At 57.8% G+C, this 14,115-nt stretch overlaps 1 protein-coding gene across 2 annotated transcripts in view; it reads left to right on the top strand.

Moving 5' to 3' along the window:
* Nucleotides 1–14,115, top strand: part of AP3D1 (adaptor related protein complex 3 subunit delta 1) — a 54,991-nt gene that overhangs the window by 11,629 nt on the left and 29,247 nt on the right. For both annotated transcript variants that reach the window (XM_025366086.1, XM_025366085.1), the window contains exons 2-9: nt 2,227–2,322; nt 3,116–3,196; nt 3,831–3,911; nt 8,589–8,696; nt 10,432–10,561; nt 11,477–11,616; nt 11,699–11,772; nt 13,455–13,504. In XM_025366086.1, coding sequence (XP_025221871.1) covers nt 2,227–2,322; nt 3,116–3,196; nt 3,831–3,911; nt 8,589–8,696; nt 10,432–10,561; nt 11,477–11,616; nt 11,699–11,772; nt 13,455–13,504 — 760 coding nt within the window. The remainder of the gene's footprint in view (nt 1–2,226; nt 2,323–3,115; nt 3,197–3,830; nt 3,912–8,588; nt 8,697–10,431; nt 10,562–11,476; nt 11,617–11,698; nt 11,773–13,454; nt 13,505–14,115) is intronic.

Here is a 14,115-nt window from a genome sequence, read left to right as displayed (position 1 = left end):
GGCACGATCTCGGCTCACTGCAAGCTCCGCCTCCCAGGTTCAGGCCATTCTCCTGCCTCAGCCTCCGAGTAGCTGGGACTACAGGCGCCCGCCACCACGCCCGGCTAGTTTTTTGTATTTTTTAGTAGAGACGGGGTTTCACCGTGTTAGCCAGGATGGTCTCGATCTCCTGACCTCGTGATCCGCCCGCCTCGGCCTCCCAAAGTGCTGGGATTACAGGCTTGAGCCACTGCGCCCGGCCTTATCAGCAGTTAAAAAGCCAGGAAGGAGTCCCAGGGTTGCGACCCACTGCCGAGTTCCTAGAAAGCTGACTAGTGCCTGGGCGTGGTGGTGACCCCTGTGGTCCCAGTGCTTTGAAAGGCTGGGCACGGGAATCACTCGAGTCTGGGGTGTGGAGGCTGCAGTGAGCGGTGATCTCCCCACTGCACTCCAGCCTGGGTGACAGCGTGGGACCCTGTCTCAAAAAAAATCAATAAAATCAAGCAAGTTGACTGGCGCAGACCCACCACGTTGTGTGTATTATTCATCAGCCGTGAGCGTGGTGGCTGTTCCTGTTTCAAGCCACTATAAATGGTGCTACCATGTGCGTTCGTGTGCTTGTTTTTGTTTGGACACCTGTTTTCCATCTCCTTGGGTGCACGCCCAGCAGTGGAATTGCCGGGCAGTAACTCCACATGGAACCTTGGAGGAACCCCAGGCCGGTTTCCATGGCAGCCATGCTGCCTGACATCCCATCCCCCTTGCCCTCGTGAGGGTCTGACCTCTCCGCGCCTGTGATGGTCTTTTTGTTCTTTCCCTTATAAATCATCAACAGTCCTGGCCCTTTGAGCAGGAGGAGTGAGTTAGCCTTGCTGTGGGGATGGGAGCACAGTCCTGGGGCGAGGTGTAGTAATTTGAAGTGCGTCTGGAGGATCGGGTGACACTTGTTCCATTGTACAGAGTTGGATCATAAAACATTTAGGAAAATATTGTGTGTCTGTGCTCCCCCCAGCCCCCCACTCCCCCACAGCTGTGGCTCCTTCCCTACTCGGTGTAGCTGGCAGCCGAGCTTGGGGTGTGGTCCTGGTTGACACATGAGTGGTGGGTATTCCTGGGGCTGCTTTGAGGCCAGCTACAGTGGGGCTGGGGACAGAAGTGCGATAGGGTGGGCTTGCCATCCTTGCCTCTGGTGGGCACAGCAGGAGGAACATTGCATCCCGACGTAGGGGCTGGCAGGATGGGGCCCAGGGAGCCATCCCTCCTGGTCTGTTGTCGGATGATGGAGAGGGGCTCCTGTGCATTAGGAGGGCTTGTCGTGGGGGCCTCCTCGTCCACTGAGGGAGGCGCTCCAAGCCTCTGCTGCTCCCTCCTCTCTCTCCTCCCAGGTGGGGTGGGTTGTCTCTGGGGCCAGCATGGCATCGACCCGGCTTGTCTCTGGTGCCATCCATGTTGAGCGGCTCACGCCTGCCTGTCTCTTGGGAACCTCATCTGCCATTTGGACCTTGTACCTGAGTTTGCTTGGGTCAGAACTATCCTTAATGGTGTTCTGGAGACACAGTTAGTGAGCAGGCCCGGGGGATCCAGACACATCCCCCCAAAACCTGAGCACGGTGTTCACAGCAGCGAGGGTCACACTGGCTGAAGGTGGGAAGACCCCACACGTTCGTCCACCAAGGAGTAGGCAAACAGTGGGGCGTGTGTAGCAGAATGCTATGTGCCACCACCACGGCCAAGTTCCAAAACATTCTCAGCCTAGAAAGAAAGCGAATCCTCCCCGTTTCCTCCCCCAGCCTCTGGCACCCACAGATCCCATTTCTGTCTCTGGATTGGCCTCATCTGGGCATTTCGTAGAAATGGATCATATGGTGTGCTCTCTTGTGTCTGTCTGGCTTCTTTCTTTCTTTCTTTTTTTTTTGAGACACAGTCTGGCTCTCTCACCTAGGCTGGAATGCAGTGGTGTCTTCACAACCTCTGCCTCCTGGATTTAAATGATTCTCCTGCCTCAGCCTCCTGAGTAGCTGGGATTACAGGCGCCGCCACCACGCCCAGCAATTTTTGTATTTTTAGTAGAGACGGGGTTTCACCAAGTTGGCCAGGATGATTCGAACTCCTGACCTCGCGATCTACCCACCTCGGACTCCCAAAGTGCTGGGATGACAGTCGTGAGCCACCGCTCCTGGCCTGGAATCAGTATTCCAACCATCTTAGCTAGATGTTTGTAATTTCTGTGTTTATCCCCCATTATAGGCAAAATACATCTCTCAGTGCATCGATGAGATCAAGCAGGAGCTGAAGCAGGACAACATCGCGGTGAAGGCGAACGCGGTCTGCAAGTTGACGTATGTAAGTGTCTCCCGGTGGCCAGTGCCCAGCACTGTCGGGCTGCTTCTCCACTCAGCGCGTGTCCCCCTGTTCATCAGCCTATCTGTCCACCTGTCAGTCATTGGTACCACCCGCTGTCGGTGAGCCCCTCAGGGCCAACCCGGAGTCCTGGAGTGGAGAGCCGTGATTGTCACATGACTGGCAAACAGGCCAGAGGGCGGCAACCCACAGGCCCTGGTGGTAGCCCCGAGGGAGCCCCATGGGGTCCTCTTCTGGGTGGGGTTCACTAAGGACGCCCCTCGCCTGCAGTCTTGGCTCCCACCACAGGCTGCACCAGGACGCCTAGTGGGGAGAGCTGGGGCCCTGGACCTTCCTGGGCTGGCTCCCTTCCTGGCTGCAGTTCCAGGTCAGTGCGTGAGCTGGGGACAGGCACTCCTCCCTCTGGCCTGTTTTCCCGTGGGAGGTAGCGAGACGAAGGGCTCGTCCGGGGTCCCCCATGCTGCTGCTCGTCTCGTAACTATTTCAAGGAGCTGATTCGCCAAGGGGTGGTAGTTAGTACCCATAAGTGCCAGTTAGCCAATTGCAGACATTGAACCTCTTTTTAGTGCCTGTCACTAACCTGTCCCTGTAGCTTTTAAATGTCAGAGTCGTTTGTCAAAAGAAGAAATTAAAGGCCTCCGGGGTGTGTATTGGGTGTTTGTTGACCATGAGTGAGTCTGCTCCGTGTGCTGGGAGGGAGCGCTTCATGCTACGGCTCAAACCCTTTGTCTCCACTTTGGCTTGTGAGTGCAATTTCCTGTGCATCCCTTAACAGTTACAGATGTTGGGATACGACATCAGCTGGGCCGCCTTCAACATCATAGAAGTGATGAGTGCCTCCAAGTTCACCTTCAAGGTGAGGTTCCGGGACGGCGAGGCTGGTGGGGTGGGGGGAGTGATTACAGGTGTGAGGCACCGTGCCCAGCCAATTTTTATTATTATTATTCTTGAGACGGAGTCTTGCTCTGTTACCCAAGGTGGATTCAGTGGCCTATAATCCCAGCCCTTTGGGAGGCTGAGACAGGTAGATCACCTGAGGTTGGGAGTTCGAGACCAGGCTGGCCAACATGGTGAAACCCCATCTCTACTAAAAATACAAAAATTAACAGGGTGTGGTGGCGCGCGGCTATAATCCCAGCTACTTGGGAGGCTCAGACAGGAGAACTGCTTGAACCCGGGAGGTGGAAGTTGCAGTGAGCTGAGATCGTGCCATTGCACTCCAGCTTGGGCAACAGAGTGAGACTTTGTCTCCAAGAAAAAAAAACTAATACATATTCCAAACTCTGGGAATTTCCTTCTGGAATTTTGAAGAAATCTGGGTTGGTTTTCAAATGCGGGTTGGTTCCCACTTGCTGGTGGCCCCCGCGTCCAGGCTGCGGGGCGTTGCTTCTGGACCTGCGTTGCCTGGTGCGGACGCTGCAGAGCAGAGCTGGGAGCTCCTGAAGGCTGCAGGTGCCCAGCCTCTGATGTGCTTGTCTGTTCTCTCCCAGCGAATCGGCTACCTCGCTGCTTCCCAGAGCTTTCACGAAGGCACCGACGTCATCATGCTGACCACCAATCAGATCCGTAAGGTAGGTCCCCGGCCCAGGCCGCTCTGTGCTGAGTGCAGCCTGTCCCCTGCCAGAGCATCTGGTTTCCACGCTGGTCTTCCTGTGGGCAGCAGGCACCTGTGGCACCCTGGAGTGCGAGCAGGGCTTCTGCAGCCACGGTCTTCCCAGCAGACACGGAGAGGTGGCCCGGCGGGTCGGAGTCTGCGCTCCCTGGTGGGCTTGTGAGGTGGAGGGATGCTGAGCCTTGCGGTGCCCCTTTCCCTCGCTCACCACATGGAGGGGCCGGCAAATGGGGCTCCAGGGCCCACTCGACGCTGGCCTCTGCAGTTGCCCCCTTTCTTCCCTTCTCCCCGTATGGTAGTGCCTGCTGTAGCTGTGCGCCCTTCGTCCCCATGTGGGGTGCTCCCTGCCCGCGGTTTCTTTTGAGTCCCACGAGGTGCATTTTTCAGCACCATGTAAATGTTGCATTTTGAAATGGTCACGGAGGCCATTGGGTAGCAGAGGTCCTCCTTGGCCCCTGAGCTCTGAACACGTTTGGTTCCTGCCTCTCGATGGAGGGGTTGGGGTGTTGGAGAATCAGGCCCACCCTTCTCATGGGCACCTGGCCCCTTTCTGGCCCTAGACCTCACCTCAGAGGCCATGGCCCCGACTCTCCAATGTCCATGTGCAAGGGCAGGACCCTGTGACTGTGTTGTTGACCCCACAGGGTGACCTGGCGACCTGGGCCAGGGACTCCCAGCCTGCCGAGGCACAGGTGTGGGGGTACTGGCGGTGACTGGTGCCCGGCACAGGGTGTGGGGCAGGTCCCGGGACTGTTGGCTCTACTGGGCTCACTGTTGTGGGCAAGATTATGGAGCTGGGCATCCCGCCTGGGCTGCGGACGACATGTGCCCTCGATGCCGTGGGGTCTTGGGTTGTGGCCATGAGGGTGGCTGGAGTGCCTAGCAGGAGGGGCCTGGGTGGGAGTCTGGCCCACTGAGAGGAGGATGGGAGCGGTTTTGCAGGTGGTAACTGGGAGGGAGGAGGATGGAGGTCTCCGGCCGCCCTGGATACCCAGGTGGCAGCTGCCCAGCAAGGAGGGCCACATGTCGGGCCCAGGTTTGTGTCTCTTGCTGATGGGCTCGGATGGCCGGATCCCTGTGTGAGCACCTCACTGGGGACTTACATCCACCGCTGCCTTGCCAGGTGCTTGGAGCTGTTAGGCCGTGTGTGTTGGGCGTGGCTCTGACCCGGTGCCTGCCGCTGGCTGGCCTCAGAGGCAGGTGGTGCCTGTGGGGCTCCGGCTCGGGAAGTTGGCACCTGCTTCCTCTGTGTAGGATCACGTGCTCCCGATGTTTGCAGTCCACTGTGTCGTTTTTGTTTATTTGTTTTGAGACTGAGTCTTGCTCTGTTGCCCAGGCTGGAGAGTAGTGGCGTGATGTCGGCTCACCGCAACCTCCGGCTCCTGGGTTCAAGCAATTCTACTGCCTCAGCCTCCCGAGTAGCTGGAATTACAGCTGCCCTTGTTTTTTGTTTGTTTGTTTTTTGTTTTGTTTTTGAGATGGAGTCTTTGTCACCCAGGGTGGAGTGCAGTGGTGCGATCTCAGCTCCCCACAACCTCCACTTCCCGGGTTCAAGCGATTCTCCTGTCTTAGCCTCCCAAGTAGCTGGGATTACAGGGGTGCACCACCACACCTGGCTAATTTTTTTGTGTTTTTAGTAGAGATGGGGTTTCACCGTGTTGGCCAGGCTGCTCTCGAACTCCCGACCTCAAGTGATCCACCCACCTCGGCCTCCCAAAGTGCTGGGATTACAGGTGTGAGCCACTGCACCCGGCCCTCATTTCTTTTGTTTGTTTGTTTGAGATGGAGTCTTGCTCTGTCGCCCAGGCTGGAGTGCAGTGGCACAATCTCGGCTCACTGCAAGCTCCGCCTCCCAGGTTCACGCCATTCTCCTGCCTCAGCCTCCTGAGTAGCTGGGACTACAGGCACCCACCACCATGCCTGGCTAATGTTTTGTATTTTTAGTAGAGATGGAGTTTCACCGTGCTGGCCAGGATGTCTCGATCTCCTGACCTCGTGATCCACCCGCCGTGGCCTCCCAAAGTGCTGGGATTACAGATGTGAGCGATCGTGCCTGGCTTGTTTTTTTTTGTTTTGTTTTGTTTTGTTTTCTTTGAGACAGAGTTTTGCTCTGTCGCCCGTGCTGGAGTGCAGTGACCGGATCTCAGCTCACTGCAAGCTCCGCCTCCCGGGTTTACGCCATTCTCCTGCCTCAGCCTCCTGAGTAGCTGGGACTACAGGCGCCCGCCACCTCGCCCGGCTAGTTTTTTTTTGTATTTTTTAGTAGAGACGGGGTTTCACCGTGTTAGCCAGGATGGTCTCGATCTCCTGACCTCGTGATCCGCCCGTCTCAGCCTCCCAAAGTGCTGGGATTACAGGCTTGAGCCACCGCGCCTAGCCTCCTGGCTTGTTTTGTAATTAAAAAAATTATTTTCTGGGCTGGTATGGTGGCTCACGCCTGTAATCCCAGCACTTTGGGAGGCCAAGGCAGGTGGATCATCTGAGGTTGGGAGTTTGAGACCAGCCTGACCAACGTGGTGAAACCCAGTCTCTACTAAAAATATAAAATTAGCCGGGCATGGTGGTGCATGCCTGTAATCCCAGCTACTCAGGAGGCTGAGGCAGGAGAATCGCTTGAACCCGGGAGGTGAAGGTTGTGGTGAGCCAAGATCGCCCCATTGCACTCCAGCCTGGGTGACAGAGTGAGACTCCGTCTCAAAAAAACAAAACAAAACATTATTTTCTTACCTTTTTTTTTTTTTTTTTTTTTTTGAGACAGGGTTTTGCTCTGTCACCCAGACTGGAGAGCAGTGGCACGATTGCAGCTCACTGCAGCCTCGACCTCCTAGGCTCAAGTGATCTCCCCACCTTAGCCTCCTGAGTAGCTGGGACTACAGGCATGCACCACGATGCCCAGATGATTTTTTTGTATTTTTTGTAGAGGCAGGGAGGGTTTCACTATGTTTCCTAGGCTGATCTCGAACCCCTGGGCTCAAGTGATCCTCCTGCTTCGGCCTTCCAAAGTGGTAGGATTAGAGGTGTGTGCCACCGCTTCCAACTCACTGTGTTACTTTATTTTATTTTGTTTATTTTTTTTTTTTTTGAGACGGAGTCTTGCTCTGTTGCCAGGCTGGAGTGCAGTGGCACAATCTCGGCTCACTGCAACCTCTGCCTCCCTGGTACAAGCAATTCTCCTGCGTCAGCCTCCCAAGTAGCTGGGACTACAGGTGTGCACCACCATGTCTGGCTAATTTTTTGTATTTTAGTAGAGACGGGGTTTCACCATGTTGGCCAGGATGGTCTTGATCTCCTGACCTTGTGATCTGCCCACCTCGGACTCCCAAAGTGCTGGGATTATAAGCGTGAACCACTGTGCACGGCCACTGTGTCATTTCAAAAGAACCAGTTGGCCCCATCTCTACTAAAAATACAAAAATTAGCCGGGCATGGTGACATGGCCTGTAATCCCAGCTACTTGGGAGGCTGAGGCAGAGAATTGTTTGAACTTGGGAGGCAGAGGGTACAGTGAACTGAGATCACACCACTGCACTCCAGCCTGGGGGACAGAGTGAGACTCGTCTGAAAAAAAAAAAGCTGGCCTTGTCATATTTTGACCACAGAATGGTAACCCTGAAAACGGATCTTGATAGGTGCATATGTAGGTGGAGTCTTGGGAGTTTCCTCAAGAAAATCTCTCCCCGAGAGCAGGTTTGTGATATCAAGAGAAGGTTTGTTTCCCCGAGTGCTGAGATAGGAGCCGGGGGGATGCCGTGTTTTAGTGAGAACTGTGGGAGTGAAGAGCTGGGGCAGAGTCCAGGGGAGCGTGGGGGCAGCTGCCAGCTGAACTTGGAGAGGGGCCCACGGGAGCTGTTCCTGGGCCCTTCCCCTCAGTTGTTGGGGCAAGGGACCCCAAATGGAAGCAGGCTCTCCGAGGACCCCATCCTGCGGGGCGCGTCTTTTGCCTGTTCCGTGCCAGGCCCAGCAGCACCGTCTCTGTGGCCTGGGAGCTGCCAGTGATGGGTGGGGGCAGCCCTGGTTTTAGGCCTGGCTCTGCTCTTGCACCCGTGGTGGCCCTTCCCCACACTTGCAGTGACTTGTGACAAGTGCTTCTGTCCCAGGAGGTGCCAGGAAACTCGGTTGATTCCCACACAGAGTGCTTCAGTTTGTGGCTTAGACCTCCCTGTCCCCAGCCCTGCCCATCCAGGAGGAGCCAAGAAACTTAGCTGATTCCCGCCCACAGAGTGTTTCAGCCTGTGCCTCAGACCTCACTGTTGCCCGGCATGCCCACCCAGGAGGAGCCAGGGAACTCAGCTGATTGCCACACACACAGCCCTCCAGGCTGTGCCTCACACCTCAGTGTCCCCAGCCGTGCCCATCCCGGCTCCTTTCTTGGTGACAGTGCCTTCCATGGGCTCTAAATTGTTCCTCCTCGTCTGAGTTCAGCTCCAGACCCCTCTGCAGCAGGGGTGATAAGGCACAGCTGCACCCCAAGGGGATATGCCGAGTCCCCCAAGGGGATATGCCGAGTCCCCCAAGGGGATATGCCGAGTCCTGGGGCGTCCTGGGAGGATTTTGCTCCTGCTGCTCCTGGCGACCCAGGCGTCGGACGTGCCGCCCAGGGCATCCTGGCCATGGCCCTTTCTCTGTCGCTTTCCAGGACCTGAGCAGCCCTAGCCAGTACGACACAGGCGTTGCACTGACGGGTCTGTCCTGCTTCGTCACCCCAGACCTTGCCAGAGACCTGGCAAATGACATCATGACACTGGTGAGTTTGTAAGCTTGCCCGCCACCCTGCATGTCTGCTCGGGGAAAAACGCGGTCAAAGTGGCATGCCAGGGAAGCTTGGCCGTGCGGAAACCGGCCGGGGTCCCTGGTGTGTGGCCTACCTGAGATGGGAACCAAATCACTGTCAGCTGGTGGGGCAGCTCTTGGGCTGCTTTGATTCCTGCGTGTCTTGAGTTTATGTTTGAAATCATCCTGCCAAGTGGAGGAGCAGGGTCTCCCTGATGGGCCAGGCCCGGTGGGGGATGTTTGCCCCAAGGTCTGACAGTGGCTCCTGTCTGAGCTGCCAGTGGGCTTCTGTGTGGTCCTCTTTCCTCCATCCCTGACCGCAGCTGGACTCCTCCCTGCCACTCCGCTTGTCAAAGGCTACACCCCCGGCTGTGACAGTCTAAAATCTGAGAAGCCCTTGAAAATTTTGGCCCCAGAAACATCTGTTTTGTGCCTGACTTAATCTCCAGCTCATGAGGGAGATCTTTGTTCCTTTTCATTTAAAAAACAGCAGCCAGATTAACAGTGTGGAAGGGCGTGGTTTCCTCCCTGGGAAGCGCTGTCCCTTCATGGCTGGCTGTCGGCCCGGAGGTGTCTAGATCGTGGCCGATGGGTGCTGTCCCTGCGTGGCTGCCTGTCCTCCCGGAGATGTCTAGATCGTGGCCGATGGGCGCTGTCCCCGCGTGGCTGCCTGTCCTCCCGGAGGTGTCTAGATCGTGGCTGATGGGCGCTGTCCCCGTGTGGCTGCCTCTCTGCCCAGCAGTGTCTAGATCGTGGCTGATGGGCGCTGTCCCCGCGTGGCTGCCTCTCTGCCCAGCAGTGTCTAGATCGTGGCTGATGGGCGCTGTCCCCGCGTGGCTGCCTGTCGTCCCGGAGGTGTCTAGGTCGTGGCTGATGGGCGCTGTCCCCGCGTGGCTGCCCCTCTGCCCAGCAGTGTTTGGATCGTGGCTGATGGGTGCTGTCCCCACGTGGCTGCCTGTCGGCCCGGAGGTGTCTAGATCGTGGCTGATGGGTGCTGTCCCCGCGTGGCTGCCTCTCTGCCCGGCAGTGTCTACATCGTGGCTGATGGTCTTGGAGATTGTCAGCGCAGCCTGCTGAGCTTCTAGATCAGGGATCAGCGGGCTGCGGCCCAGGGCCAAATCCAGCCGGCTGCGTCTTCTTTCCATGTGTCATGTCGTCCCCAGTGGCCTTGGCTATGAAGGGCACAGCCGCGTGGTCACGACAGAGGCCGTCTGGCCCACGAAGCTGAAAACACTGACTCTGGCCTTCACAGAGTGCCGGTTCCTCTACAGTAAAGCAGTGGGGAGCCCATGAGCGGGCGGATGTCAGCGCCCCATCATGGGGTGGCTCCCTGGGCCTGATAGATGGGAGGGCTCTGCCGGGGAACTTGAGCAGCTGCAGGGCACAGCCGTGGGGAGCTGGGCTGTAGGCTGTGTTCCCAGCATGACTTTCCTCTCCAGCCTTCCTCCTCCCACTGTGGGACCCAGGACCCTGGGGCAGGAAGGCCACTCAGGAGAAGGGCTCAGTCTGGAGGACAGGCCTGAGTCGGGGCACAGGGAGGCCGGCTTCCGTGCCATCTAAGATGCTGCTCTCTGGCCTCTGGGGCTGGTGTGCAGCCACAGCCTCGGGCTGGAGGACGTCTTCTCCCTGTGGAGGAGGGTGACGGGGAGAGGCGTGAGCAGGGATGAGGCACAGAAAACCCGTGTAGGCTGAAGCCCGCTGCCCCACAGATGTCGCACACCAAGCCCTACATCAGGAAGAAGGCCGTGCTGATCATGTACAAGGTGTTCCTGAAGTACCCTGAGTCGCTGCGCCCCGCCTTTCCCCGGCTGAAGGAGAAGCTGGAGGACCCCGACCCTGGTTTGTGGATTTCAGTTAAACTTCAGGCTTGGGGGTGGGGGTTCAGCCGGTACGCTGGGAAGATGTGGTGGTGTGTTTTGGGGGGTGCTGTGGGGAGCAGTGAAGGGCTCCGTCCAGGAGCATGCCGGCTGGAGGTGGCTGGGCCTCCCCTCGCTGGGGCAGCTGGGAGGGCGGTGCTGGAGGTGGGGGCAGTAAGATCTCATGTGGCAGCTGGTGAGCCTGGTGTATCCCTGAGCAGAGGTGTACGCCCCACCCCGCCGGCCCGTCGTAGGACCAGTGCTGCCACGGGGCGCCTTCCGCAGGGCAGGGGATGGTCTAGACCATATGTCCCTCACAGGAGCTGCCTCCACCTCACGTGACTGTTGTGTATTTGTGATGTGGTGACTGTGGGACATGGCTTCAAATTCAGTTTCACTGAGTTTCCCTGGGCTGCGTGTGGGAAGCCTCTGGCGTGTGGCAGGCGTGGTTTGGTGGACTCCAAAGCCAGCCCACAGGAATCCCGAGGCCCTGCGTGTAGGAGGGGAGACCCCAGCTCTAAGCATGGGACCCGATGGGCGAGCTTCTCCCTGGAGTGCTGGCCACAGGCGCAGCAGGAAGGCTCCCTGAGCCCCGATGGCTGGGCAGCTGTTTCTGGAGCCCTTCTTGCCGAAACCCCCACTCAGAAGGCCACTGTCCGGCTGTCCTGAGCGTGGTGACGCTCGGGCGCACTTGTGCCTGGCAACAGTGCTGAGCGATGCTTCCTCAGTGCCAGGAGCTGGCTGCTGTGGCCTGTTCCCTGGAGGAGGTGGCAGAACCAGGGCCATGTTGAGTGAGAGCTGCCGCAGGCCCCAGAACTTCCTCGCAGACCAGGAAGACAGGAGGATGGTTTTCTAAGCAGAAGGGCAGGCATGCTCATGAGGACCTCTTGTTCCCCAGGGGTTCAGTCTGCTGCCGTCAACGTCATCTGCGAGCTGGCCAGACGGAACCCTAAGAACTACCTGTCCCTGGCCCCGCTCTTCTTCAAGCTGATGACGTCCTCCACCAACAACTGGGTCCTCATCAAGATCATCAAGCTGGCAAGTACTGCCCGGGGATGCGGCCTCCTCACCCTGCGTGGTGCATTCCCCGCAGGAGACTGAGGCCCTGCTGTCCCCGCAGTTTGGTGCTCTGACTCCTTTGGAGCCGCGGCTGGGCAAGAAGCTCATCGAGCCCCTCACCAACCTCATCCACAGGTGAGTGGAGACCATGCGCGGCAGGGGCGGGCGGGTCCAGTGTCGGAGCGGCGGGGCGGGCGGGCTCCACAGGATCCGGTGTCGGAGTGGCAGGGGTGGGCCAGCTCCATGGGGTCCATTGCGGGAGCGGTGGGGTGGGCTGGCTCCATGGGGTCCAGTGCTGAAGCAGCTGAAAGATGGAAGGCTCATATGTTCAGCAGACTCTCTGTCCTAGAGTGGAAGCCTGTGGTGGCGTTCCTGGCCACTGGACTCTTCTCCATGCTGCTAGAGACATTTGAGGCGTTCGGGTTTTCTTCATGGGTCTCAGCACTGAAAGGTTGTGAAATGGGACCGTATGTCAGGAGCCTTTTCAGGCCAGGCTGCCTTTGGTTGCTAGAAGAGGACACTTTAATTCCTCAGACCAAGTGCTGAGGAAGAGCCAGGACCACCCCCCAGCCCCCACTGCAGGGAAGGGGAGGGTGGAGTGGGCCACAGGCAGAGTCGTCATCGCCGTGACTTTCAGATGCAGTCATGTGTTACTTAGCAACAAGGACATGTTCACAGAAGGGTGTCATTAGGATGATTCACCGTGTGAACGGCGTAGCGTGCGCTCACACGTACCTTGCTGGTGAAGCTCACCACATTCCTAGGCTACGTGGCAGGGACGTCTCCTGGGCCGCGGCCCTGCCCCACAGGCAACTGTAAAGCTGTAAGCAGCTGCAACTCTGTGGCGAGTATCTGTGTGTGAACACGTTGAAACAGAGAAAAGGGCTGGGAGCTGTGGCTCACGCCTGTAATCCCAGCACTTTGGGAGGCCGAGGCGAGTAGATCACTTGAGGCCGGGAGTTCAAGACCAGTCTAGGCAACATGGTGAAACCCCGTCTCTACCTAAAATATACAAAAATTAGCCAGGTGTGCTGGTACATGCCTGTAATCCAGCTGCACGGAGGCTGAGGCAGGAGAATCGCTTGAACCCGAGAGACAGAGGTTGCAGTGAGCCGAGATCACAGCAGTGCACTCCAACCTGGGCAGCAGAGTGAGACTCCATTTCAAAAAAAAAGAAAAAAAGGCTGGGCACAGTGACTCGTGCCTGTAATCCCAGCACTTTGGGAGGCCAAGGCGGGTGGATCACGAGGTCAGGAGATCGAGACCATCCTGGCTAACACAGTGAAACCCTGTCTCCACTAAAAATACTAAAACAAAGTTAGCTGGGCGTGGTGGTGGGTGCCTGTAGTCCCATCTACTCGGGAGGCTAAGGCGGGAGAATGGCGTGAACCCAGGAGGCAGAGCTTGCAGTGAGCCAAGATCGTTCCACTGCACTCCAGCCTGGACGACAGAGCGGGACTCCATCTCAAAAACAAAACAAACAGAAAACCCTAGTAAGGATGCAGTAGGAAGGTGGTATTGCCATCTCATGGGTTCATGGGCTCATGGGCCGCCGGGGGTGCGAGGTCCGTCCCTGCCCAGATGCTGTCATGGGCCCGCAGCTGCAGTGGGATTTCTCACGTGCCCTTTCTGGGAAGGTGAGATGATGAGCAGCCAAGCACCATAGGCCTTGGAGAGCAGGGCGTGGGCTCCTTCCTGGGGGCTCGCTCCCTGGGCTGTGGGGCTGAGGCTGTCTCCAGCTGAGCCGCCGGCATTGGGTCACCGTGTCTGATGAGGCCCCCAGTCCTCATGCCGCTTCCCTGTGTTCCTTTCCTTAGCACGTCTGCCATGTCCCTCCTCTACGAATGTGTGAACACCGTGATTGCAGGTGAGAACCGGCACTCTCCCCGTCTGGAAGGTCTGGCACTGTCAGGCTGGGGTCTCGGGTGGGGACAGGAGGGCACCAGATCTGGTGTCCCCGAGCGCCACCCGTGCTGGCGCTGCAAAGGAAAGCTGGCTAGGAGTGTCCCCGAGCGCCACCCGTGCTGGCGCTGCAAAGGAAAGCTGGCTAGGAGTGTCCCCGAGCGCCACCCGTGCTGGTGCTGCGAAGGAAAGCTGGCTGGGAGTGTCCCCGAGCGCCACCCGTGCTGGTGCTGTGAAGGAAAGCTGGCTGGGAGGCCGCCCCAGGCCTCTGCTATCGAGGTGGCCACGCACCTGCCTGGTCCTCTGCCGCCCTTGGTGCTGGGAGTTTGCTGCTTCAGCTGCTCAGTAGCCCAGCCACTCTGGAGTCCCCTTGGGTGTGAAAGATGCATTTGCAGATGAAGCCTCTCCTCCTACCTGCTTCCACAGATGCTCAGGGCCTCCCAGCAGCTCGCACACAAAGCTGCCTTTTTTCTGGGACTTTTAAGCACTCCTGAGACAGCACGTTGTTTCACCCGTGGGTACTTAAGCAGCAGCATCTACCACAAAAATATTTTCTTTTTTTTTTTTTTTTTTTTG

The sequence above is a fragment of the Theropithecus gelada genome, chromosome 19 (assembly GCF_003255815.1).
Source record: "Theropithecus gelada isolate Dixy chromosome 19, Tgel_1.0, whole genome shotgun sequence".
Classification (NCBI taxonomy): domain Eukaryota; kingdom Metazoa; phylum Chordata; class Mammalia; order Primates; family Cercopithecidae; genus Theropithecus; species Theropithecus gelada.
The sequence above is the reverse complement of the archived record's forward strand: the minus strand, read 5'-3'. Positions and strand labels throughout refer to the sequence as shown.